Here is a 25522-nt window from a genome sequence, read left to right on the forward strand (position 1 = left end):
ACCTGGAGAAAACAAATAGAAAACACACAAAGTAATGGGATCAAAAGACTTAATCTAATGAGGAAACTGGCAGGAACAGACTGGGGAGCAAATCACCACATCCTGAAAAAAACCTACACCAGCTATGTGAGACCTACGTTAGAATATGGTGCTTCGGCTTGGGGCTCAGCAGCTAAAACAAATATTAGCAAAATTGACAAAGTTCAGAACATTGGTTTGAGAATAATGACAGGAGCCATGAAAACAACACCCATAAAAGCTATGGAGGAAATAGCCGCTCTTAGCTCAATAGAAGAAAGAAGAGAATCAAAAATCCTCACTCAATACACAAAGCTAGAGGCACTGGAAAACCATAACCTAAAACAAAAACTCCAGAAACCCAGTCCATCAACCAGACTACAAAGAACAAGTTTCATCAAAGAAGCAAAGAATCTGAAAAAGAAATATGAAATCGAAAATATCATTCCTGAAGCAATAAAAACTCAAAACCTCTCCCCGCCTTGGATCTCCCACTGTCACTTAACCATTATTGACTCAATAGACACCATAGGAAAAAAATCTGACTATGATCTAGAAGAACTTAAGAAAATAACAAATAAACACATTAAGGATCAGTACCCCAGCAATACCTGGATTAGAGTTTTCACAGATGGCTCAGCTGAAGATGCCACAAAAAACGGCGGGGCTGGCATCCTTATTGAATGGCCAAGCGGAGAAAGCCTGGAAAAGGCAATAGCCTCAGGCAGCCTATCCGACAATTTTAGGGCAGAAAAAGAAGCTTTAGAACACGCAGCAAACCTCTTGTCAGAACACCCTGAATCACCGAATAGTCAGATTGTATTTCTTACAGATGCCAAATCAGTCCTGCAATCCCTACAAAATCCGGAGTCCTATATTCAAACACTTATGACAGCACTAGAGAGGCTAAAAAATACCTGCAGCAGAATTGTGCTGCAGTGGATCCCGGGCCACTGCCAGATCCAGGGTAACGAGATCGCAGACCAGCTGGCGAAAATTGGGGGAAAGAAACCACAACCGGAAATTTCGCTACACCCAAAAGAAATAAAAAGAATAATTAAAAACAAACAAACGCAAATGTGGTCTGTCACACACCCTCACTACATTAAAGACGACGGCTATTACAATTTAACACGAAAACAACAACACATAATCTTTCGACTTAGAACAGGCCACAACAGACTAAATCAACACATGCACAAAAAACTGAAGGCTGGGTGTAGCGAAATGTGCCCTTGTGGCAAGGCCCCGGAAAACACGGAGCACGTACTCCAGGATTGTACTCTGTATAGCCAGGCAAGAGGCAGACACTGGCCCCAGCCCACCCCACTCAGGGAAAAATTATATGGGACACCTGACAAACTGGAAACCACAGTCCGGTTTGTCCACGAAGTTGGACTTGTTGTCTGAATCCTCCACCATATTCAAAAATTAAGAACGAAGAAGAAGAAGAAGAAGTTACAACCCCCCTCCCCCATGTAAAAAAAATATTGTCATAATACCAATGCTACTTATTTAAATCTATTTCTGTAATATATATTTGTGTAAAATATATTTGTGTAATATATATGTATGTTTAGAACAGTCATCTAAAAACTGACGCTATGTTCACTCTGAGTTGGTTATCTCCCCCCCCCCCCCCACACACACACCTCACCACCACAATTGTGTAGAGCGACATTAATGTCACACCTAGGTATACACTGGGTTGGATAATTGACCTAAAGTGACCGGACAGTGGTGAATGAAGTTGAACCATCCCCCCCCCCCCCCCAAACCCACCCCGAAATGATCTGTTAAGTACATGTAGAAAAACGCGTAATGATGTAACAAAGTACCATGCCGCCAGAAAATTAGCTTTTTAAACGTAAAACTCTGGGAATATTGTTTTTGCAATTACCAGTAAAAAGGTGTGTGATCAATACAGTGATCTGACCCATACCTGATTACTATGTTAAAAAATAATCTTTAAAGAACACAAAGAAGTAGTAGTTAATTAAAAATATATGATCTGAACTAAAGAAAAGACCAATATTTAGTTAAATGTAGACTGTTATTCCAAACGTACCTCTATTAAATCGAAAAGCGTGGTTTTATACCAACTCTGATTTTAAAAAATTACGTTATGCTGTAATACTTAAGCATTTATGATGACAATATATTAAATTCTGATTATAGACAAAAACATTTTGTACATTCAAATAGAATTAAACAATTTCATTATATTCTCAAGTAATTATTTATTTGTTTTGACATTTATAATTTAATGTCTAGATATATACATATTCATATTAAGAGAATGATTATTTCCCCTATTTCACTTGTCTTAAATTATTTCCCAGGAATTATTTTGTAAGAAATTTTTTACAAGAATTACAAAACAGATTGTGTTACGTTCATTGTTTTTAATCGTAGTATATGTATATTTTTTGTTTAGATTGATACAATTTTTGTTTTGTCGGCCTACATTGTGTGTTTTTTTCTTATTTCTTCAGAGTGCTACTTTCAATTTATTTTACATCATAGCGAAGTAATGACATACAGCTAGTAATTATATATATATATATATATATATATATATATATATATATATATATATATATATATATATATATATATATATATATATATATCGAAGTAATGACATACAGCTAGTAATTATATATATATATATATATATATATATATATATCTATATATATATATATATATATATATATATATATATATATATATATATATATATATATATATATATATATATATATATATATATATATATATATACGTATATAGAACGTTTTAAAAATTCGGCGCCTTTTTTTGCTCTTTTCGCTCCCCCTACAACGAAAACCTGGATACGCCTCTGACGAATATGCCACCTTTGGTGTTTGGTGGCATCTTATTTTAATGACAGCTTCAACAAATCCATCAGTGAGTGGAGCTATAGGCCTACTTGCTCGTGTGTCTGATTTTTGTCCTGTGTCACTTGTCATGTATCATTTGCAGTGTTTCTTCCAGACTTTTTTCTCCGGGGGGGGGGGGGGGAACGGGACGACGACGACACTTGATTTTTTTTTTTTGGGGGGGGGGGGGGCGGACACTAGTAGTAGTAAATGTTTTCAATATAAATTCCATTATTTCGTTCGGGGGGTCGGTAGAAGAGATGCCTGGAAGAAACTGGTCATTTGTGCTGTGTCGTTTGCCATGTGCCTGTCATAAGCCATGTGTCATCAGTCCTGTTTCATTGTCATTAGACCCGTGTCATTAGCCCTGTGTCCTGTGTCATGTGTCATTAGACCCGTGTCATGTGTTCTGTGTCATTAACTCTGTGTCATGTGACATGTGTCATTAGCCATGTGTCATGTGCCATTAGCCCTGTGTCATGTGTCATGTGTCATTAGCCCTGTGTCATTAGTCCTGTGTCATTAGCCCCGTGTCATGTGTCATGTGTCATTAGCCCTGTGTCATTAGTCCTGTGTCATGAGCCCTGTGTCATTAGTCCTGTGTCATGAGCCCTGTGTCATTAGCCATGCGTCATTAGCCGTGTGTCATTAGCCCTGTGTCATTAGTGTTGTGTCATGAGCCCTGTGTCATTAGTCCTGTGTCATGAGCCCTGTGTCATGAGCCCTGTGTCATTAGCCATGCGTCATTAGCCGTGTGTCGTTAGTCATGTGTCATTAGTCCTGTGTCATTAGCCATGTGTCCTGTGCCCTGTGTCATGTGTCCTGTGTCTGCCCTGTGTCATGTGTCTGCCCTGCCACCTTGTAGTTCTGTGTTGCCATGTTTACACCATCCTTCATGATGCGTATTCAAAATAATAAAAGGCATCGTGTTTTTGTTTATTTTTCGTCTTCTTTGTGCCTTTCCGATTTACACTTTTAAAAAATATTTGAAATAGCCTAAGAAATAAAAAATAAAAATTTAGGCCTAATGTTCAAAATTTCATATTGATTTGATAAAATTTCAAAATGTAGTGAGCTTCATTCTATTTTTATGTTCAGGCTACTTTTCTTTTTCTTTGTTTTAAAACGACGATTTGAGTAGGGTTTGCAGCTTAGTATAAATGTGAGTTCATAAAAAAATACAAAGTCACATAACTATCTTTTAGGTCTAAAAACACTTTCAAATTTTTTGTTTTGTTTTGTACATTAGCTTGGCCATTGCAAAGGTTCCAAACTGCTGAGACTAATTTCCACACACCGGGTGTAAAGTAATAAACGTCTCAAAGTAATCTGCTTTTCCTCCTTTTTGTTTGCCTATTTTATTTTACGAAGATAGATAGATCTAGATCTATATTCTAGATCTATATTCGAGCTACCTGATCAAGACTTGACTTTCACTAGTTTAGTAATAAAATATAGGCCTATGTAATATTGATATTAATATTATTAATAATTTATTATTATTGTTGTGTGTTGTGGACTAGAAATTTAGAAATGAGGGCTGTGATGAGAAGTCAAAGTACTAACTAATATAATAGTATACTATAGATAGTTTATATTTTTTTGTTTAGGGTGGAGGGGGGTGTTAGACTTAATTTATTTATTAAATTTAATGTAGGCCTACTAGCTAAATTACCAAAATAAATCCCGTTAGAAAAGATTTTAGAATCTAAGATATCTAGGCTCTAATAAATACTAATAATAGATCTAGATTATCTATTCTAGGTATTTTAAATAGGCCTAATTAAAATTGAATGCATTATTAATTAATTTATAATAAGATCTCAACTAAAATTATTATATTTATGTTACTCATTGTTACTCAATGTTACTGTTGCAGCACAGATTACAGACTGGCTGAACAGCACAGCTGGTGACAACCAATCCAGTATTGCCGGTACTAGTCATGTTCTAATTTACTTCTTTAAATTATGTGAAGATAAGAAAATCTGAAGATAAAGAAATGATAACATTAGACTAGTTAGGCCTTCATTAGAAGTAGGACCTAGGTCTACTTGAATTGGGAGGCATGTGTTATGGCTGATGCTATGTAACTACACAAAACTAATGCTGGGTCTAGCCATAGCTATACAGATCTGGGTCTGATAACCATACTGATGAGATTTCCCAGTGTCTGGTAATGCAGCTATAATGGAATCTTCTTAAAAATGGGTTTTGGGTAACTGATAGTAGGCTAAAGAATATTAAAGATCAATATATCCCAAACCCTAAACTAAGTCCTCCAGAACCCAGACCCTAACTCTAAACCTGAGTTAAAATACTTCAAATAAAAGTAATAACCTAATACACCCATTTTTGGAAGAGTTCCTAGTCAGACACTGGTGTAAAGGTTTTATATCTGTTTATTATATCTTAGATAACTTTTTACAGACAGCCTCTATTTGAGATTCTGAATAAAACTATTTAACTATTAGAAAGTTAAATTGTACCTTATGAATCTAATCATCATCTTTCCCCATTTGTGCCCAAGACACAAAGGGTAGATGAAGTAGAGCTCATCTGTTACTATGATCTTCTGCGTACAAGGGAATAATGTGGTCAGCACTATGCCCAGCCGCCTTTGTTTCCCTAACGTGATTCAGGTACCCATCAGAGCTGGGTGAACTCAGGGATGTCCTACTGACTTGCCCCCGGGATCAAAACTCAAGACTAGCAGACTAGCACTCTAGCACCAGGCCACACCATCCCCTTTATAAAATCTAAAAGCTTCTGTATTTTACTGAATTAATTTTACTAAAGTTCTAACCACTTGAACAATGTTATTTCCCACAGTGCTCACAGAACATCAGTCATGTCTTACAAATGTTATTTCTCACAGAACATCAGTCATGTCTTACTAATGTTATTTCTCACAGAACATCAGTCATGTCTTACTAATGTTATTTCTCACAGAACATCAGTCATGTCTTACAAATGTTATTTCTCACAGAACATCAGTCATGTCTTACTAATGTTATTTCTCACAGAACATCAGTCATGTCTTACAAATGTTATTTCTCACAGAACATCAGTCATGTCTTACAAATGTTATTTCTCACAGAACATCAGTCATGTCTTACTAATGTTATTTCTCACAGAACATCAGTCATGTCTTACTAATGTTATTTCTCACAGAACATCAGTCATGTCTTACTAATGTTATTTCTCACAGAACGTCAGTCATGTCTTACAAATGTTATTTCTCACAGAACATCAGTCATGTCTTACTAATGTTATTTCTCACAGAACATCAGTCATGTCTTACAAATGTTATTTCTCACAGAACATCAGTCATGTCTTACAAATGTTATTTCTCACAGAACGTCAGTCATGTCTTACAAATGTTATTTCTCACAGAACATCAGTCATGTCTTACAAATGTTATTTCTCACAGAACATCAGTCATGTCTTACAAATGTTATTTCCCACAGTGCTCACAGATCATCAGTCATGTCTTACAAATGGGAGGTGTGTAAACCAATGCCGTCCAAGCGAGTGTTTGCTAGTCCACTGATCCATGAAGACAACCTGTATATCATTGGTGGCTGTGATGAGAAGGGGATTCCCCTGGATAGTTTTGAAATGTTCAGTTTCAAGCAGAAAAAATGGCATCGGCTACAAAACATGCCAACAAAGAGAGCAGCGCCAGCAGTAGCTGCCGTAGGTAATAAAATTGTTGCTGTTGGTGGCGTGTCGGAGTCCCAGAATCCTTTGGAGGCTATTGAAGTGTATGATATAGCTGAGAAGAAATGGACAGTGGTGGATCCTCTTGGAGAAAAGCTGCTTGGGATTTCTTGCGTGATAAGAGGTATACATTTTAAATTGTTTGATACACCAGATCATTATAGGATACTTTTTAAATATGTGCAGTTTTAGTTTTATATTTATTTACTTATTATCAAAGATTGCAAATGTACCAGTTAAAATTTTAGAAGTTTTAAGTTGAAATGATAACACAGACCCTCACACATAAAATATTTCTAAATAAATGTTTGACAATAGATCCTGTTGAGTGCTTGTTAACAAGTGCAGCATTTTTGTGTTGAGAAAATGTAATGATGTATTAAATCCCTGTGATGCAGCATTTTTGTGTTAAGAAAATGTAATGTTAAATCCCTGTGACGCAGAGAACAAAGCTTATTTTATGGGAGGAATGGGTGCAGACACAAGTCCTTCTGATATGTTTGTAGAGCTAGACCTAGAGAGCAATAAATGGCAGAAGCTTCCCCATCTACTTACACCACGTTATGCCACGTTTGCATTTCTCATCCAGGACAAGATCTATTTACTAGGTAAGGTATTCTGAATTTTACGTCAAATATTCAAATATAGTTGAGATAACATTTACTAGGTAAAGTATTCTGATATTTACGTCAAATATTCAAATATAGTTGAGATAACATTTACTAGGTAAAGTATTCTGATATTTACGTCAAATATTTAAATATAGTTGAGATAACATTTACTAGGTAAAGTATTCTGATATTTACGTCAAATATTCAAATATAGTTGAGATAACATTTACTAGGTAAAGTATTCTAATAATTACGTCAAATTTTCAAATATGGCTGAGACTATCTTTTGACAGTTTTCTTTCATATTTCTGATACTTACTCTGAAAAACTTTTTAATATTATCTAAATAATACAGAACTAGTTATAATTGTTTCAAATTATATCTAATTTAACTAAAGCATAGAAAGTGTTTGCAATTAAATGAGACCATTTGTACATTATGTAAACTAATATATACGGTTAGTATTTTCTCATGTGCACATACTATAAGGTGTAAACGTTCAACATGTAAAATTTTAGTTTTTAACATTTATATTTGAAGTTGTATTCCCATATTTTTTCATGCTTTCACCTTTACCACTTTTAAACCTGTTGATTGTCCAGGTGGCAGACAGGGTAAAATCCCAACAGCAGCGTGCGAGGTGTACGACTTCTCCTCCAAACAGTGGTCAAAGCTCCAGGACATCCCCAGCAAGAGAGTCTTTGCCATGTATGCAGCCAATGACAGCCACATCTTCAGCGTTGGGGGACTCTTGCAACCAGCCAACCTGGGCTTCTCAGATGTCTGTGAGGTTTACAGCATAGAGAAAGGTCAATGTTCCTTATCTTATCATCTCCGTTAAGTTAAATATTTAAACAGTGTTTTATCACCTCAACAAAGTTAAATATTTATTGGGTGTTTATATCATCTCAGGAAAGTTAAATATTTATTGGGTGTTTATACCATCTCAGGAAAGTTTAATATTTATTGGGTGTTTATTGCTAAAGTTATCATTTTATAGAGTTGCTTATCCCTCTGGAAAAAGGACGTTGTATGACAATGGTGCAGTAAATGATGTTCTGTGAGGTGGCTTATCAATAGACTATACTCCCTTCTCATAAAATAATTTAAAACTCCAACCCAACTTGTCAGTCCCCCAGACCCAACTTGTCAGTCCCCCAGACCCAACTTGTCAGTCCCCCAGGCCCAACTTGTCAGTCCCCCAGGCCCAACTTGTCAGTCCCCCAGACCCAACTTGTCAGTCCCCCAGACCCAACTTGTCAGTCCCCCAGACCCAACTTGTCAGTCCAACTTGTCAGTCCCCCAGGCCCAACTTGTCAGTCCCCCAGACCCAACTTGTCAGTCCCCCAGGCCCAACTTGTCAGTCCCCCAGACCCAACTTGTCAGTCCCCCAGACCCAACTTGTCAGTCCCCCAGACCCAACTTGTCAGTCCCCCAGACCCAACTTGTCAGTCCCCCCAGACCCAACTTGTCAGTCCCCCCCCAGACCCAACTTGTCAGTCCCCCAGACCCAACTTGTCAGTCCCCCAGACCCAACTTGTCAGTCCCCCAGACCCAACTTGTCAGTCCCCCAGACCCAACTTGTCAGTCCAACTTGTCAGTCCCCCAGACCCAACTTGTCAGTCCAACTTGTCAGTCCCCCAGGCCCAACTTGTCAGTCCCCCAGACCCAACTTGTCAGTCCCCCAGACCCAACTTGTCAGTCCCCCCAGACCCAACTTGTCAGTCCCCCAGACCCAACTTGTCAGTCCCCCAGACCCAACTTGTCAGTCCCCCAGACCCAACTTGTCAGTCCCCCAGGCCCAACTTGTCAGTCCTCCAGCACTTTTTGTCATTGATTCAATCTCATTACTGAAAAAAAAAAATTCATTAACCTTTTTTATAATTAATTACAATGTAATGTTAGCTTGTAAGTTTTCAATTTCATCTATTTAAACCGTTCACAGAACCAAAATGTATGCAGAATTTTGTATCTAATTATTATTTCAATATATTTTATATTGTGGTCCAAACTTTGCAGGTGAGTGGACAGTGGTGAAACCCATGCCAACCAAACGTGGAGACTTTGCTGTTGGTGTTGTCGGAGGAAAGCTGATTTGTGCTGGGGGATTAGGTCAGCTCATTGATTTCTTTCCTATACCACCTCACTGAACATGATATTCTTACACTACGTCACTGAACATGATATTCTTACACTATGTCACTGAACATGATATTCTTACACGTAACTGAACATGATATTCTTACACTATGTCACTGAACATGATATTCTTATACATAACTGAACATGATATTCTTATACTACATCACTGAACATGATATTCTTATACATAACTGAACATGATATTCTTATACTACATCACTGAACATGATATTCTTACACTACCTCACTGAACATGATATTCTTACACTACCTCACTTAACTAATATTTGCACTTACTAAACTAATTAATTTAAGTTTTTAAATGTTTTCTGAGACTGGGAAAAAGTTCCGAAGAAATATTGTTAATAGGGTAAAATATTTCTTGCAGGAAATGAAGGTAAACCATTGAAGGTGACAGAAGTTTATGACTTACAATCCAACAGCTGGGCCAGCATCACAGAGACACCCACATCACATTGTTCCTGTTCCTACATCATGGTCAAAGATCGTCTTTATGTCTGTGGTGGTCTGTCGTGTAGAGGGCCAAGTAACAACTTTGAAGTCATAGCCTACTCATAGGGCATCAGCCAGTCTTATCTTTGTGGAGTTGTTTTAATTTCACTCATATTTTAGGTGTAACAATTAGTACACTTTTAAGGGAATTAATTTTCACTTAGATATATTGTTGTTCAAAAAGAATAATAGGCGTAAATGTATTGTAGTTAATGGAAAAGCTATGCACTTAAAAACAAATTTGACTTTGTAAGCAAGAGGAGTTGTTTAAATTGGCTATCAGTGTTTGATGGTTTTAAGAGGAGTTGTTTGGCTATCAGTGTTTGATGGTTTTAAGAGGAGTTGTTTGGCTATCAGTGTTTGATGGTTTTAAGAGGAGTTGTTTGGCTATCAGTGTTTGATGGTTTTAAGAGGAGTTGTTTGGCTATCAGTGTTTGATGGTTTTAAGAGGAGTTGTTTGGCTATCAGTGTTTGATGGTTTTAAGAGGAGTTGTTTGGCTATCAGTGTTTGATGGTTTTAAGAGGAGTTGTTTGGCTATCAGTGTTTGATGGTTTTAAGAGGAGTTGTTTGGCTATCAGTGTTTGATGGTTTTGATAAAAGAACTCACAAAACAATTTTTGCTTATTTTCATTCAATGTCCCCATGTTTTTACTCAGGGTATACAAGCTTGGTTGCACATTCTTCTTTGAATTATTTTTACTTCAGCTACTTACTACCAGCTTCCTGCTATCTTGACAATTTTTTTTACTGGTACTCAAACCAAAAGGTTGAGGAAAAATTTGACCTTTTTGGAGCTATGCAAAGTGACATGTGCTATTCTGTAGCAGTTGTGTGAAAATAAATGTTGCTGTTTATTCTAGGATTTTTTCTCAGCTGTACATCAGATGTGTTAAGTCATTCTGTGCTCTGGCTCTACCCACTCAAGTCAACAACTACCAGAACACTCTTGATACATGTTTTATAAATGCTGTCTTTGTTTACACAATAAGAGTGAAACAAGTGTTGACCAAGCCTTTGCTATGTTCTGCTGATGATAGTATGCCATCTACCTACCCTCCAAAAACATCTTCAGTATGACTAGCTTTATAAATAGTTTTAGTCTTACAACTAAATTGGTGCTTGTTTGTTATGATCATCTTGATTGCATTTGCTTATATGTTGACTTCAACTACATACATTATTTCATTCAACTAGTATTTATATCTATGATTGTCTTATTCCTCAGTATTTAACTTTTATTTTAAATAACTACATGCCTTTAATCATTACTTTTTCAACTATTTGATTGATTGCACTAATATTTAGTGTCCAATTTAATCTTAATAATTAGTTTAAAATTTATATTTTTATAACTGGCTTGAATTATTTTAACAGTAGTTATACATTTTATATAGAGCTTAAATGTATATACTAATTATAATACAGCACTATTTTTTGACATTTTGGAATTTTAGGTTGAAGTTTGTTAGTTATGTTGAGCATAGTGAAAAAAATATCTAGTTTGTATAATTTTCTACTGTTGTGTCCAGTTCTAATTTTAGCATCTCAGTGGTCTATATTGAGCTGATTACTGCCTGGTCATTTTTATAGTCAATATTTACACAATGAGCTATGTCATGATTTCACCAAAAGAAGAGTTCATCTGTATCTCTGTTTATATGTGCTTAACCCTTGTGATGTACATATAATTTGATATGATATGTATTTTACATGTATTTTTTATGGCTTTATTTTTATTCTGCTGCATTTAACTACAATTATTTCAATAAAAGTTTAAACCTCTAGGGTTTTTTACTATAAGTTTTGGGTCATACATATATATGTGAATGTAAGATTTTAAAAAAAGTGAAAAAAGAGATTTGATGGTTATGTTAAAGTCCATTACACAAAAAAATCTCTAGGCAACTTGCACACACAATTTAGAACTAAAATATGGCATCCAGACACACCCATATTTTATAACATGCCCAAAGACCGCCTCTTATAATATATTGTATATTACTATGAACCAATCTTTACCCCTGCACCCCACACTTTATAAAAAGAAACATGGGAATAATATTTAGAACATCTTTAGTTTTATGCTCCTTACAAAGCACTGCAACTCGACATGATTGTGTTTTAAAATTTATACATGCAGGTGAAGGAGTAAATCATTAATCCTATTAATCACATTACACGCCTAAGGGGGGGGGGGGGGGTGTCGGACTTCAGGCAAGTCTTGCAAACGGCGGTCACTAAGAATGCAAAGGGAAGCAATGCAATTAATATTTTCCAGCAATTCACATGACCTGGTTATATCCCCTTACAGACAAAAACGACAGCCGTGCCAACACCTACTTTAACTTTTGTAAAGTGTAGACATAACCTGTAAAATAAAATAAAAATACTAAAATTTAAGAATGTTTTATTTTTTAAAATGTCAGAATCCCAGGAATAATGATTTCTTGGCCTGCCTACTAATTGATGTATGCATAGTCTATTTTTAAAGCCTACTTAATTACATTAATTTTTCATAATGAGTGTATTTGGTTTTAGAAAGTCCAATCAAATATGTATTTAATTTATTTTGATCTAGAATCTAGATCAAATCTAGATAAGATTTATTAGGATTTAAAAACGTGATTTAAAAAAAAAGTTTTAGTTATCCGCTCTTGTCTTGTTTACACTGAGTGAGCTGACGATCAAACTATTTTCGCAGGGTGGCGTCTGGTGAAGACATTTGAGAACGTTGTTTGGCGTTGACTTAAAGTTTAAGGAACATTGAGTAGCTTGATCAGCATATTCTATGTAAAAGTAAGTAGCTAGGTCGCGATCTAAGGCCAAGAGCAAAAAGGGGCTTTAATATTTAATTTAGGACCCTAATTTTGAAATTTGTAAGTTTTGTTTAACTTTGAAACTCAAGTCAGGATTATTTCAATGATCATGCCAGGTAGGCTGAGCTTAAGAAATCTTGTATTGAATGATTTATTAATTTATTTTGTTATGAAGTAATAATATGTAGATCTATTAATTATTTTTAATCTGGTGTAAGCATATTCAATTCTAGACCTTACTAGACAATATTCATATTACTAAAAAGTAATTATATTAGCCATAGCTAATAAATATTAACTATTAACTAACTGGCCTATAATTCTATATATACATTATATAGATCTAGTATATAATTATCATAAACACTAAACTATACTTATAACTATACTAAAAACTATACTATATTTTTTATTACTAGATCTAGATCTAGACTCTATGTATTTTTTAACTTAAGTTACTTAAAGTAGTTTAAAGTAGACATAGATCTATATAAAGATGTACAATGATATTCATATAGGCCAGACACGTAGGGGAGGGGGAGGGGGATGACATATGTCCCTGGGCACCGACCTAAAGGGGTGGCAAAATGGGTTGGAAAAACAAATTGAGTGGGGGGTGCAAATCGAAAGTGAGAGGGGGGTGCTAATCCAAAGTGTGAGGGGAGTGCAAATCAAAAGTTTGAGGGGAGGGGGGGGGGTGCAAACCAAAAGTAAGCCTGCTGGTTTCCAAGGTAAGTAGATTTTTTTCTTAACATTTTCTTTTGTTTTATAATGTTTTTAATATAAAACAAAAACGTGCAACCAGAAAAAAAAGGGGGGGGGGGGGGGAGAAGGTGGAGTTAATTAATGGGATTTCAGTTAATTTCAATGGAGGCAATTCAAAATTTCTTTAATGCTCATGTATATAGTTTAGTATGTGTTCACCTTTCATATCTGATAATTCATAATAAATGATAATAGCAGCAACACTACTGTAGTCCTAATTATTGTAACCAATACAAAAGTAATCTCAAAGGGTTGTCCATAAACAGATGAAATTTTAGATTTGAAATATTGAAATATTATATATGTAGGCCTACACATCACAAAAAAGTTACTTTGTTACTTTTAAATGAATTATTTATAGTTTAGTTGTATAGGCGCCTATTAATGTTGAATTCTGAATTTTTTTCTTCTTGTTAATAAAATCTGGCAGCATTTGAAAAGTATTGATTTATAAAATTTCAACCATTTAGATTGGGCTTCTTCTAGATCAAAGTCTAATATGTGGTCAGTAGTGTGGTGTTGTGGAGTCTTGCAGATGATATTAGCAGCTGGTAATATGTAGTGTGTATTTTTGCATGTGCACAAGTTTTCTTATTTTCTTATGAATTATGTTGTTCTACTCGCAACTTTACTCTAAGTACTAAATATTTTGTAAAAATAAAAACTTTTGATGAAGTTCATATTAAGCATCTCTTTTAAAGCTCACGAGCCGACCCGCAGCGTATCATATGCCACTATTTAGTTGTTTTATTTTCTACTTTTCAGTAATTCATAATTTGTGAATTCGACAGTACCAATGCTGCCACTGAAAATATTTGCTTTAAAACACTACCCTTTCCCCTAACCCTGACCCTACATCCCCCCCCCCCCCCCGTGAAAGCAGTCTCCTCTTAGTTATTTCTTAGTTACCTCCTGTAAGTTTAAAATCGAACTAAATTATCTGCCCCTAATAGAAACCCGGCTCTACGGCTCTACGATTTGTAAACATTAAGCTTTGTAAACATTTAGCGTGACCACAGCTCACCAGACAATGTGGGGGTGGGGGTGGTAGTGATAGTGATAGAAAGAGAGGGGACTGCAAGGAGGAGCTTGCAGCTTGTTTTCTAACGGCTCCCAGAAGAGAATTATATATATATAGATTATCAAAACATACATTAGAAAGAGCGGTTAGTTTCTTCTATTGTCTAAAAAATGTTAAGTTTCTACTAACAATTATTTTTCTAACAGACTCAACACAACAGTTTGCAGTTTTTTTTGTTCACTCACTGTTTAATTCTGTGTAGGTAATAATTTTATTTTACAATAAAAATTTTTTTGTATATTCATATTTGTAAAAGAAATTAAACCTATTGTAATAAACAATTTAGCAAGTGTTTGATATGCATCATATGAGGCTGCCAGGAATTCTGTTTCCTTTGAATAATTTTCTCAAACATGTTTTGATTTAATATTCCAGTAATACATCAACCACCAAGTATTAGAGAAGAACCTCCTAACAATGTGTACTTCAAAGTTGGTGAAACTGTGCAGTTAGTTTGTAAAGCTAAAGGTGGGCCAGCTCCAACGTAAGTAGTATTTGAGGGGGGTCTTCTAACACAATGTAAGTAGTATTTGAGGGGGGTCTTCCAACACAATGTAAGTAGTATTTGAGGGGGGTCTTCCAACACAATGTAAGTAGTATTTGAGGGGGTCTTCCAACACAAGGTAAGTAGTATTTGAGGGGGGTCTTCCAACACAATGTAAGTAGTATTTGAGGGGGGTCTTCCAACACAATGTAAGTAGTATTTGAGGGGGGTCTTCCAACACAATGTAAGTAGTATTTGAGGGGGGTCTTCCAACACAATGTAAGTAGTATTTGAGGGGGGGGGGTCTTCTAACACAATGTAAGTAGTATTTGAGGGGGGGTCTTCCAACACAATGTAAGTGGCATGTGAGAGGGGGGGTCTTCTAACATAATGTAATATCTGTAATATCCCAACATAATGAAAGTAATCTTTGAGGGGACCACAAAACAAGGGAAGTTATAGCTAGACTAGTGACTGCCACATTTAGTATCAAACAGTTTAATTAATTACCCTGTTGTAAACCTCTTCACAAATGATATTTTGTTATCTAAACCATCTCCCCCCAAAATGAATCTAGATATATTCTATTTCATCTGCTTGTATTTGGGGAAGCATTTTGTTCACATTCATGAATAGAATTTTACCTCAGTCTTCCTCATCTTTAATGAATTAAAGTACTAATTGTAATTAATTTTTCCCTGTGATCAGGTTTAATTGGAGAAGAAATGAGATAGCCTTTAACCCAAGTGGAAATGACGACAGAATTGTGCAACTGTCGAGGGAGGGCACTCTGGTCTTCAACCGCCCAGAGAACAAAGATGAAGGCATATTTCAGTGCTTTGCTAGAAATGAGTACGGCGTGTCTGTCTCTAGAAAAATCAACTTCAGGCAGGCTAAGCTGGAATCATTCATCAACAGCCCAGCATCCAGACACACTCCAGCGCTTGGCACGGCCTACACCCTACCCTGTGTTCCACCTGAGAGCGTCCCACCCGCGGGCGTGTTCTGGGTCACCAAAACACCAGCTGGCGGGATCGAAGCTGTTGCTTATGACAGTCGTGTCACGATGGATAGGGAGTGTATGATCAGTTTTTTGTTTTAGTTGGTATATTATAGTAAGGTGTGTCATAGTGGGGTAGGTCGTAGTTGGGTAGGTCGTAGTTGGGTAGGTCATATTGGGGTAGGTCATAGTTGGGTAGGTCATAGTGGGGTAGGTCATAGTTGGGTAGGTCATAGTTGGATAGGTCATAGTTGGATAGGTCATAGTTGGATAGGTCATAGTAGGGTAGGTCATAGTAGGGTAGGTCATAGTAGGGTAGGTCATAGTAGGGTAGGTCATAAATGGGTAGGTCATAGTTGGGTAGGTCAGTGTGGTATGCAATTATTTGCTTAGTCCTAGTTTCCTAAGTCATAGATAGGTATGTTAGTTTTATTATCTAAGCCTTCTGCAAAAATAAGAGACTTTCTTTTACACAAAATCAATACTTGGCCAAACTGTTTCAACACATATCTTAAAAATAATTTCAAGCCAAAATGTACTTTAAACAATACTATGATAACATTTTGCAAGGTTTTTATTCCAAGTGTTTGTGTCTTATGAAAGATCGCTTGAGGTTTTTATTCCAAGTGTTTGTATCTTATGAAAGATCGCTCGAGGTTTTTATTCCAAGTGTTTGTGTCTTATGAAAGATCGCTTTAGGTTTTTATTCCAAGTGTTTGTGTCTTATGAAAGATCGCTTGAGGTTTTTATTCCAAGTGTTTGTGTCTTATGAAAGATCGCTTGAGGTTTTTATTCCAAGTGTTTGTGTCTTATGAAAGATCGCTTGAGGTTTTTATTCCAAGTGTTTGTATATTATGAAAGATCGCTTGAGGTTTTTATTCCAAGTGTTTGTATCTTATGAAAGATCGCTTGAGGTTTTTATTCCAAGTGTTTGTGTCTTATGAAAGATCGCTTGAGGTTTTTATTCCAAGTGTTTGTATCTTATGAAAGATCGCTTGAGGTTTTTATTCCAAGTGTTTGTATATTATGAAAGATCGCTTGAGGTTTTTATTCCAAGTGTTTGTGTCTTATGAAAGATCGCTTGAGGTTTTTATTCCAAGTATTTGTGTCTTATGAAAGATCGCTTGAGGTTCGCCAACATCCAGCAGACAGACGCCAAAAATGACATGCCTTATTTGTGTGTGGCTATGAACAGCATCATGAGGCGCAATGTCATGGGACCATTGCATTTTATCAAACCTTCTGGCGGTAATTTTTTTTTGTTTTTTTTTTGTAGGTCTCAGTTATCAGGGATCATTACATGGTTGCAAATAGATTTTGCGTTGTGTTGGTATATCTCAATAACACAAAAGTAAAAAAGTAAAATTCCCTTTTTAAACCTGACGGTCCATTGTGCAAGTGAAGTAGAGTTCACTTGTTTCTGTGACCTCGACATATGAAGGGATAGTGTGGTCAGCACTAACCCACAGAACCATGGCATATTAGAAATGAACTGAAGAACACCACACTTAACTTACAGTACAGATTGCAGATGTTTTGTTTGTTTCTCTCCTCAGGGAAAGAAGAGTTCATGCCTGTACAGAGTGCAGAGGTTTTGTTTGTTTCTCTCCTCAGGGAAAGAAGAGTTCATGCCTGTGGAGCACTTCTGGTCTGATCAAGATGATAGGTTTGGACTTAAGGGACAAGTTTTTAACATCAAGTGTATTTTCTCTGGGAAGTGAGTGTTCCCCGCACCAACTTAAAGCACATTGTATCACAAAAGTATCTGGACAGTTACAGATGTAAATTTATACATCAAAGGACTGGCATTACATTTCAAGGACTCATAAGCTTACCATAATTTAGTTTCAATGCTCTAAAAGAATTTTTTAGCTCGACTTTAAGTTGGGAGTGTCTAGACATGAACAAGTATTTTACTTTGGCAGTTGAATTTTGAAAATATTTTATTTCTTACCTTGACCTGATGATTTTAGAATGGGTTGTACGTTCAATTTTTACACCATGATTTTAGATTCCCTTTTCTTTACGTGTTGCTTGACGTTAAAATAATTTTAAAAACTTTACCTGGATATTATGTAACTACAGTGTTTCTTCCAGCCCCACCCCAGACATTTACTGGGAGAGGACCGACAACAAATCTTTTTCAAGCCGCGTTCAGTTGAAAAGTTTTGCTCGCGAGCTGGAGATCACTGACCTGCAGTTTGAGGACGCTGGGACGTACGAGTGCTGGGCCTCCAACTCTATCAGCAGGGGACGCAAGATTAGAAATTTTAGAGTCAGGGTCAACTGTAAGAAATTTTAGTCTGGTCAACTGTAAGAAATTTTAGAGTCAGGGTCAACTGTAAGACATTTTAGAGTGTGGGTCAACTGTAAGAAATTTTAGTCTGGTCAACTGTAAGAAATTTTAGAGTCAGGGTCAACTGTAAGAAATTTTAGAGTCAGGGTCAACTGTAAGAAATTTTAGTCTGGTCAACTGTAAGAAATTTTAGAGTCAGGGTCAACTGTAAGAAATTTTAGAGTCAGGGTCAACTGTAAGAAATTTTAGTCTGGTCAACTGTAAGAAATTTTAGAGTCAGGGTCAACTGTAAGAAATTTTAGTCGGGTCAACTGTAAGAAATTTTAGTCGGGTCAACTGTAAGAAATTTTAGAGTCAGGGTCAACTGTAAGAAATTTTAGTCAGGTCAACTGTAAGAAATTTTAGAGTCAGGGTCAACTGTAAGAAATTTTAGTCGGGTCAACTGTAAGACATTTTAGAGTCAGGGTCAACTGTAAGACATTTTAGAGTCAGGGTCAACTGTAAGACATTTTAGAGTCAGGGTCAACTGTAAGACATTTTAGAGTGTGGGTCAACTGTAAGACATTTTAGAGTCTGGGTCAACTGTAAGACATTTTAGAGTCTGGGTCTAGTGTGGATCAATAATGATACTAGAGTTCACCCATTTTAAAAATTCATCACTTGAATTATGGTAGATTGTCTTTTAAGTTAACTTTTGTTTCCTTTCTTCCAATTTTCCAGCGCAGCCTTACTTTATTCAGGAGCCACAGGATATTGAGACAGGTGTGGGAGCCAGTGTTGAGGTCACCTGTTTAGCTGGTGGAGTACCTGGGCCAGACATCGAGTGGTACATCAATGGTGTGGCTTTAAAAGGTGGGTGACATTGAGTGGTACATCAATGGTGTGGCTTTAAAAGGTGGGTGACATTGGTACATCAATGGTGTGGCTTTAAAAGGTGGGTGACATTGGTACATCAATGGTGTGGCTTTAAAAGGTGGGTGACATTGAGTGGTACATCAATGGTGTGGCTTTAAAAGGTGGGTCAGGTTTTTATAGGTACCCATCTGGTCAGGTTTTTATAGGTACCCATCTGAGTTGGTGTAATCATGGACATTCAACTCAAGGCTTAAGCCAGGCTCAAACTTTTGAGTCATCTTTCTTCCATTTAGTGCATTAAAAATCTTGTGACCGATTTTTACTTTCTCGTATATACGAAGTAAAGAGAAAGTCTTGTAATCGAGATTTTTTCAAATCTTGACGTTTTACACCTCACTGATACAGAAAAACATAATTTTGCAATCTTGTCCGTATGTCTGTGTGTGTGTGTCTGTGTGTGTGTAAACACGATAACTTGAGTACCATTACAGCTAGGTTGATGAAATTTCATATATAAGTATTTTATCAAAATCTTAGATCCGTATCAACTTTTGAGCGATTTCCGATAAAAGTCGTACATTTTCTACTTTGAATTTTTCAAAAGCTTATAACTTGAGTACTATTTGAGGTAGATAAATGAAATATTACATGTAAGTAAAAGATCTAATTCTCTACCTTCGTTCAAATTTTGAGTAATTTCCGTTGACCGAAAGTACTAATTTACGGTATTTTTGATTTCTCAAAAAAGCATGTACATTTATAAAGTACTAATAATTTTGTGCACTATTATGCACATTTCATTTGGCGTTCACCTGGTGTGCAATTCTTTTTTCTTCGAGATTTTATTCTATTTTAAAAACTTTAAGTATTTAAAATGGAGTTCCCATCCCCTGTTGTTTTATATAAGAATAATCGAGAAAGTTTAGGGGAGATAACTCCCTGTTTATTTTATGCTACTTTAGGGTATGAAGAAAATTTTATCCAGAATGTTATTTCCAGCAGGCCCCATTTGGTCAGGGAAATGGTTTTCTATCAGCTGTGTCATGCAGGGTTTAAGATATTTAATTGCAACTGTTTACAGAAGTCACTGACCCAAGAATCAATGGACGTTTGAAGAGAGACAGAGAGAGCAAGATTGTCCTCAACAATTTAGAAGAAACAGACAACATGGTCATGCAGTGTAACGCTTCCAATATTCATGGCTACGCATTTGCCGATTTTTTTATCCAAGTCAAATGTAAGTTACAACGTTTGTTAAAAATTAATTATTCTTCATGAGTTTTTTTTTGTTAATGACAGAATTTGTAATAAAATGTTGTTGATATTTTTTGTTAATGACAGAATTTGTATTAACTGTTGTTGCCCCAGCTGAAGCACCCACTATAATCCAGCCACCTGCAAATGTCCAGTACAGCGCAGAAAGCTACTCGGTCATCCTGACCTGTAGGACAACTGGCAAGCCTGACCCAACTATCAGCTGGTTCAAGGACACAGACAGAATAACAGGGGGGCGCTACCTGACTCTAAAGAATGGGGACTTGTTCATTAAGGTGTGTACATCCTCACTAGCAGGGTTGATCATTAAGGTGTGTACATTCCCACATAGCAGAGGGACTTTTTCATTAAGGTGTGTACATTCTCACTAGCAGGGTTGTTCATTAAGGTGTGTACATTCTCACTTAGCGGAGTGACTTGTTGTTGGTCAGCGTGATATTTGTGATGCTCACTTCCTACTGGTCAGTTGTGGGTTCACTGCTGGTCAGTCAAATAAACAATCAAATGCTTCATGATCTTCTGACCACTTGTCTCTGAAGTTAAAAATTTGATCTGTCTCTTTTGTGTGAAGTTAAAAATTTGATTGGTCTCTTTTGTGTGAAGTTAAAAATTAGATTTTTGTTTCTTCCTTTTGTCAGTCAGTGGTGCTGTCTGATGCAGGTAGATACAGGTGCCATGCAGAGAACAGGTACAACCAGACGTATGCTGAGGGGACTCTGATTGTCAGGAGAAAGACGAGGATTGAGCAGGAACCCTTTGACCTTGAAGTGATGGCCGGCAAAGATGCCAAGTTCACCTGCTCCGCAACAACTGACCCAGAGGAGGTGGTACACTTGAGGATGCTGTGGATGAAAGATGGCAAGCCAATCACAGCCAATGACCAGAGGATGACCACCAACAGACAGGACAACTCACTGACCATCAGTGGGACCATCATGAGAGACTCAGGGACCTACACGTGTATAGCCACCAATGGCTTGGACAACTCCACAGCCTCGGCCGTGCTTATAGTCAAAGGTTAGTTTTCTTTGTCATAACATTAGTGAAAAATGTTTAAAGTTTTAAATATGAATCCTGTTGTAAACATTTTCTGTCAAGTCCCAGTGTCAGAAACTTACCCTCTGTTGACTGATTCCCCACCTGAAGTTTGCGTACACCTTCATATTTTAGCATACTGCTAAGTCACTAATGTCATTCAAACTTTAAAATGTAATATTGTGCTGATATTCCTGAAAGCCCATCCAACGTAAGATTGAAGTTCTGTAATGAAAACTTTAAAATGTAATATTGTGCAGATATTCCTGAAAGCCCATCCAACGTAAGATTGAAGTTCTGTAATGAAAACTTTAAAATGTAATATTGTGCTGATATTCCTGAAAGCCCATCCAACGTAAGATTGAAGTTCTGTAATGAAAACTTTAAAATGTAATATTGTGCAGATATTCCTGAAAGCCCATCCAACGTAAGATTGAAGTTCTGTAATGAAAACTTTAAAATGTAATATTGTGCAGATATTCCTGAAAGCCCATCCAACGTAAGATTGGAGTTCTGTAATGAAAACTTTAAAATGTAATATTGTGCAGATATTCCTGAAAGCCCATCCAACGTAAGATTGGAGTTCTGTAATGAAAACGCAACAGTACGCTGGATGCCTGGCAGTATCAACAATTCCCCTATCCAGTACTTTGTCTTGCAGTATAACACCTCATTCAACCCCAACCAATGGAGTTTTGGAGCTAAGGTTTGTCATGGGCTGCACCTATTGTAGCTAAGGTTTGTCTAACCCATGGGCTGCACCTATTGGAGCTAAGGTTTGTCAAACCCATGGGCTGTAGCTAAATCATTTCACTTACTTTTTTTTTATAGCCTGCAATATATTTGTTTTAACTACCCCACTTTTAAGGCCATGCAAGTATTTCTTGTTGTGAAGGTAGAATTTTTCTGTAGGTTGGTGCCCTAGTGAGTCGGGTGAACATGACCCTCTCCCCTTTTGTCAACTACACCTTTCGTGTGATCGCCTACAACAAGATTGGACCCAGTGTCCCTAGCTTCCCCACCTCCAACATCTGCTCTACCAAACCTGCACGACCGTTGTTTTCGCCTCGCAATCTCCGAACTGTGGGACATCGGGTGGGGAAGTTGTACATTGAATGGACGGTGAGTGGGAATTTGTTTTCATTGGGTGGGACGGTAAGTGGGAATTTGTTTTCATTGGGTGGTACAGGAAGTGGGAATTTGTTTTCATTGGGTGGGATGGTAAGTGGGAATTTGTTTTCATTGGGTGGTACAGGAAGTGGGAATTTTCCACAGATTCTAGTGTCAGTTATCTATAGCTTAAAAATGTAACTTGTAGTTTGCATGGAAACCACAAATCTGGGTGATCCAGGGGAGTGTGCCAGGTAATAACTGACTTTAAAAATCTGGAGTTACCCAGGGGGGTTGCCAGGTAATTACTGACATGCCACAGATGTTAAAATATAATTGAACTTGTACTTACATGGTGAGTTGACCAGAAATGATTCGACCTCCTACAGCCAATGCCCCAAATAGTGCAGAATGGCCCAGGCTTCTACTACACCCTCCAAGTGAGACGAGTTGGGTCTGAGAACAGCTCCCAGCTCCAAAGCTACACCATCAATGATTGGAGGAGAAGCAGCTTTGAGATCTCTACTGGGCTTGTCTATGAACCTTTCCAAATCACACTCAGGGCAGGCAACAGTGTAGGGGAGGCTACTCAACCTCCCTCAACCATCATTGGTTATTCTTATGAAAGTGGTGGGTAGGATGTTACTTTGACATTCACTCTAAATTGTTTGACCATGATTTAATTTTAAAAGTAATTTAGTGTAAAATATTAAATTATACTAACCTGCAGTAAATTGTAAAACATGTCAAAACACGACCAAAAATTAAGTTAATTAAAGATAACAAATTGTAACATATTATTAACATGTTGTCATACAACTTTCAAGTGAAATAAAAAAAATTCTATTCTTAGTTGCAACTATATTGGGTTGGCATACAATTTCCAGTAATGTAAAATTGTATTCTTAGTTCCAACTATAACGCCTACCAACTTTGAGGTTGAACAAGTGAATGATTCCTATGCAATATTTAAATGGGATTTTGATACAAATGAGCTACAGAAGCAAAACTCTAGGCTGCGGGGTATGTTCAGAGGCTTCAAGGTAAATCTTTCTTCTTAAATACAGTTTTAAACATAATGAGTTGATCAAAATTTAATGTTTTTAAAAATCATGTGTTGTGCTTCTTCAATGAGAAAAACTAGCAGTTTAAGATTGGATAAATTTTTTTTACCTGCAGTATATTATCAGATGTAGTGTTGCCAAAACAAAAAGTGTCTGCTAATGTTTTGAAACTTTGTGCCTAGATCCAGTTCTGGGAGCAAAACAAAAAGTGTCTGCTAATGTTTTGAAACTTTGTGCCTAGATCCAGTTCTGGGAGCAAAACAAAAAGTGTCTGCTAATGTTTTGAAACTTTGTGCCTAGATCCAGTTCTAGGACCAAAACAAAAACAGTCTGCTAATGTTTTGAAACTTTCTGCCTAGATCCAGTTCTGGGAGCAAAACAAAAACTTTCTGCTAATGTTTTGAAACTTTGTGCCTAGATCCAGTTCTGGGAGCAAAACAAAAACAGTCTGCTAATGTTTTGAAACTTTGTGCCTAGATCCAGTTCTGGGAGCAAAACAAAAACTTTCTGCTAATGTTTTGAAACTTTGTGCCTAGATCCAGTTCTGGGAGCAAAACAAAAACTTTCTGCTAATGTTTTGAAACTTTCTGCCTAGATCCAGTTCTGGGAGCAAAACAAAAACTTTCTGCTAATGTTTTGAAACTTTCTGCCTAGATCCAGTTCTGGGAGCAAGGTCAGCGCGTGCTGACTGTGAGAGAACAAAACATCGGACCCGAGTCAGCCCTCAACACAGGCAACACATTCACAGCACGAGTTGACCACTTGCAGCCCAACACCAATATGGAGGCCCGGATCTCCGTCATGAACAATTATTTCATTGGCCCACCCACAGAGAGTCTCAAGTTTCGCACAGAATCAGGATGTAGGTCCTTCCATAAATTGAAGAGAATCATTGGTGCCATGGCTGTTCATGTACAAGTTTTTCTGGTCCTTCCATAAATTTTAGAGAACCATTGATGCCATGGCTGTTCATGTACAAGTTTTTCAGGTCCTTCCATAAATTGTAGAGAATCATTGATGCCATGGCTATTCATGTAGTTTTTCAGACATAGATCTATGATGTTTTCTGTTGGTTGTTGTCATCTGGGCTCTTAACAAATTTTCTCTTCTCCACAGTTCCGGGGCCTGTTGAGTACCTCCGTCCTATCAATATTGGCGACACACACGTTAACCTTGAGTGGGGGAGTCCTCTAGAAAATAGAGGGGATCTGGAGGGCTACGACATTACATACCAAATAGGTTTGTTGTTGGGAATTAGAGGGGCGATGACATCAGGTACCAAATAGGTTTATTTCAGGGATGAAAGTTTTAAAAAAGATTTTGATATGGATTCTTCAGTGGAAATATTTCCTTAATAATTTTGTTTCAGTGATCAACCTGTACCTAGGTGGGATGCAGGAGAGGCTTCCATCCATCAGCGACCCCGCCACAAGCAATGCTCATCTAAGTGGACTCTTGCCCTCATCCAAATACAGGATCCACATCTTTGCTAGGACTGCCAAAGGGCGTGGCGAGGGCTACTTCATTGAAGTTACAACCACCAGTCCAGGAAGTAAGGCCTCAACACATTTAAGCTAGCGCTAATTGAGCTTTAACCAAAACAATTTTCTGGTGTCCTCAACACATAAAGCTAACACTAATTGAGCTTTAACCAAAACAACAATTTTCTGGTGTCCTCAACACATAAAGCTAACACTAATTGAGCTTTAACCAAAACAATTTTCTGGTGTCCTCAACACTTTTAAGCTAGGACTAATTGAGCTTTAACCAAAACAATAATTTTCTGGTGTCCTCAACACATTTAAGCTAGCACTAATTGAGCTTTA

At 36.9% G+C, this 25522-nt stretch overlaps 2 protein-coding genes across 6 annotated transcripts in view; both read left to right on the forward strand.

Annotated features, from left to right (window-relative positions):
* Positions 1–4210: 4210 nt before the first annotated feature.
* Positions 4211–10150, forward strand: LOC131948977 (kelch domain-containing protein 8A). Of its 3 annotated transcripts, none has more exons than XM_059310732.1 (7): positions 4211–4248; positions 4804–4860; positions 6395–6771; positions 7091–7255; positions 7862–8068; positions 9279–9371; positions 9790–10150. In XM_059310732.1, exons 3-7 carry the CDS (start codon positions 6414–6416, stop codon positions 9978–9980), a joined length of 1014 nt encoding a protein of 337 aa, XP_059166715.1. In that variant the 5' UTR covers positions 4211–4248; positions 4804–4860; positions 6395–6413; the 3' UTR covers positions 9981–10150. The 3 variants fall into 3 exon arrangements, with proteins under 3 accessions (XP_059166715.1, XP_059166716.1, XP_059166717.1); XM_059310733.1 differs by having other exon boundaries at positions 4214–4231; XM_059310734.1 differs by lacking the exon at positions 4211–4248 and adding an exon at positions 4305–4388.
* Positions 10151–12596: 2446 nt separating this feature from the next.
* Positions 12597–25522, forward strand: part of LOC131948963 (neuroglian) — a 28041-nt gene continuing 15115 nt past the window's right edge. The window contains exons 1-18 of one of the 3 annotated variants that reach the window (XM_059310707.1): positions 12597–12711; positions 13967–14047; positions 14953–15061; positions 15770–16140; positions 17181–17309; positions 17676–17778; positions 18159–18349; positions 19078–19209; positions 20294–20449; positions 20581–20762; positions 21126–21504; positions 22071–22228; positions 22435–22644; positions 23022–23262; positions 23542–23675; positions 24351–24558; positions 24813–24935; positions 25066–25248. In XM_059310707.1, coding sequence (XP_059166690.1) covers positions 13996–14047; positions 14953–15061; positions 15770–16140; positions 17181–17309; positions 17676–17778; positions 18159–18349; positions 19078–19209; positions 20294–20449; positions 20581–20762; positions 21126–21504; positions 22071–22228; positions 22435–22644; positions 23022–23262; positions 23542–23675; positions 24351–24558; positions 24813–24935; positions 25066–25248 — 3061 coding nt within the window. In that variant the 5' untranslated portion in view covers positions 12597–12711; positions 13967–13995. Of the gene's footprint in view, positions 12712–12773; positions 12848–13966; positions 14048–14952; positions 15062–15769; positions 16141–17180; positions 17310–17675; positions 17779–18158; positions 18350–19077; positions 19210–20293; positions 20450–20580; positions 20763–21125; positions 21505–22070; positions 22229–22434; positions 22645–23021; positions 23263–23541; positions 23676–24350; positions 24559–24812; positions 24936–25065; positions 25249–25522 lie in introns of those variants that run through there. The other 2 variants (XM_059310708.1, XM_059310706.1) reach the window with 2 other exon arrangements.

The sequence above is a fragment of the Physella acuta genome, unplaced genomic scaffold (genome assembly GCF_028476545.2).
Source record: "Physella acuta isolate Inbredline_101_S28 unplaced genomic scaffold, ASM2847654v3 ptg000667l, whole genome shotgun sequence".
Taxonomy (NCBI): domain Eukaryota; kingdom Metazoa; phylum Mollusca; class Gastropoda; family Physidae; genus Physella; species Physella acuta.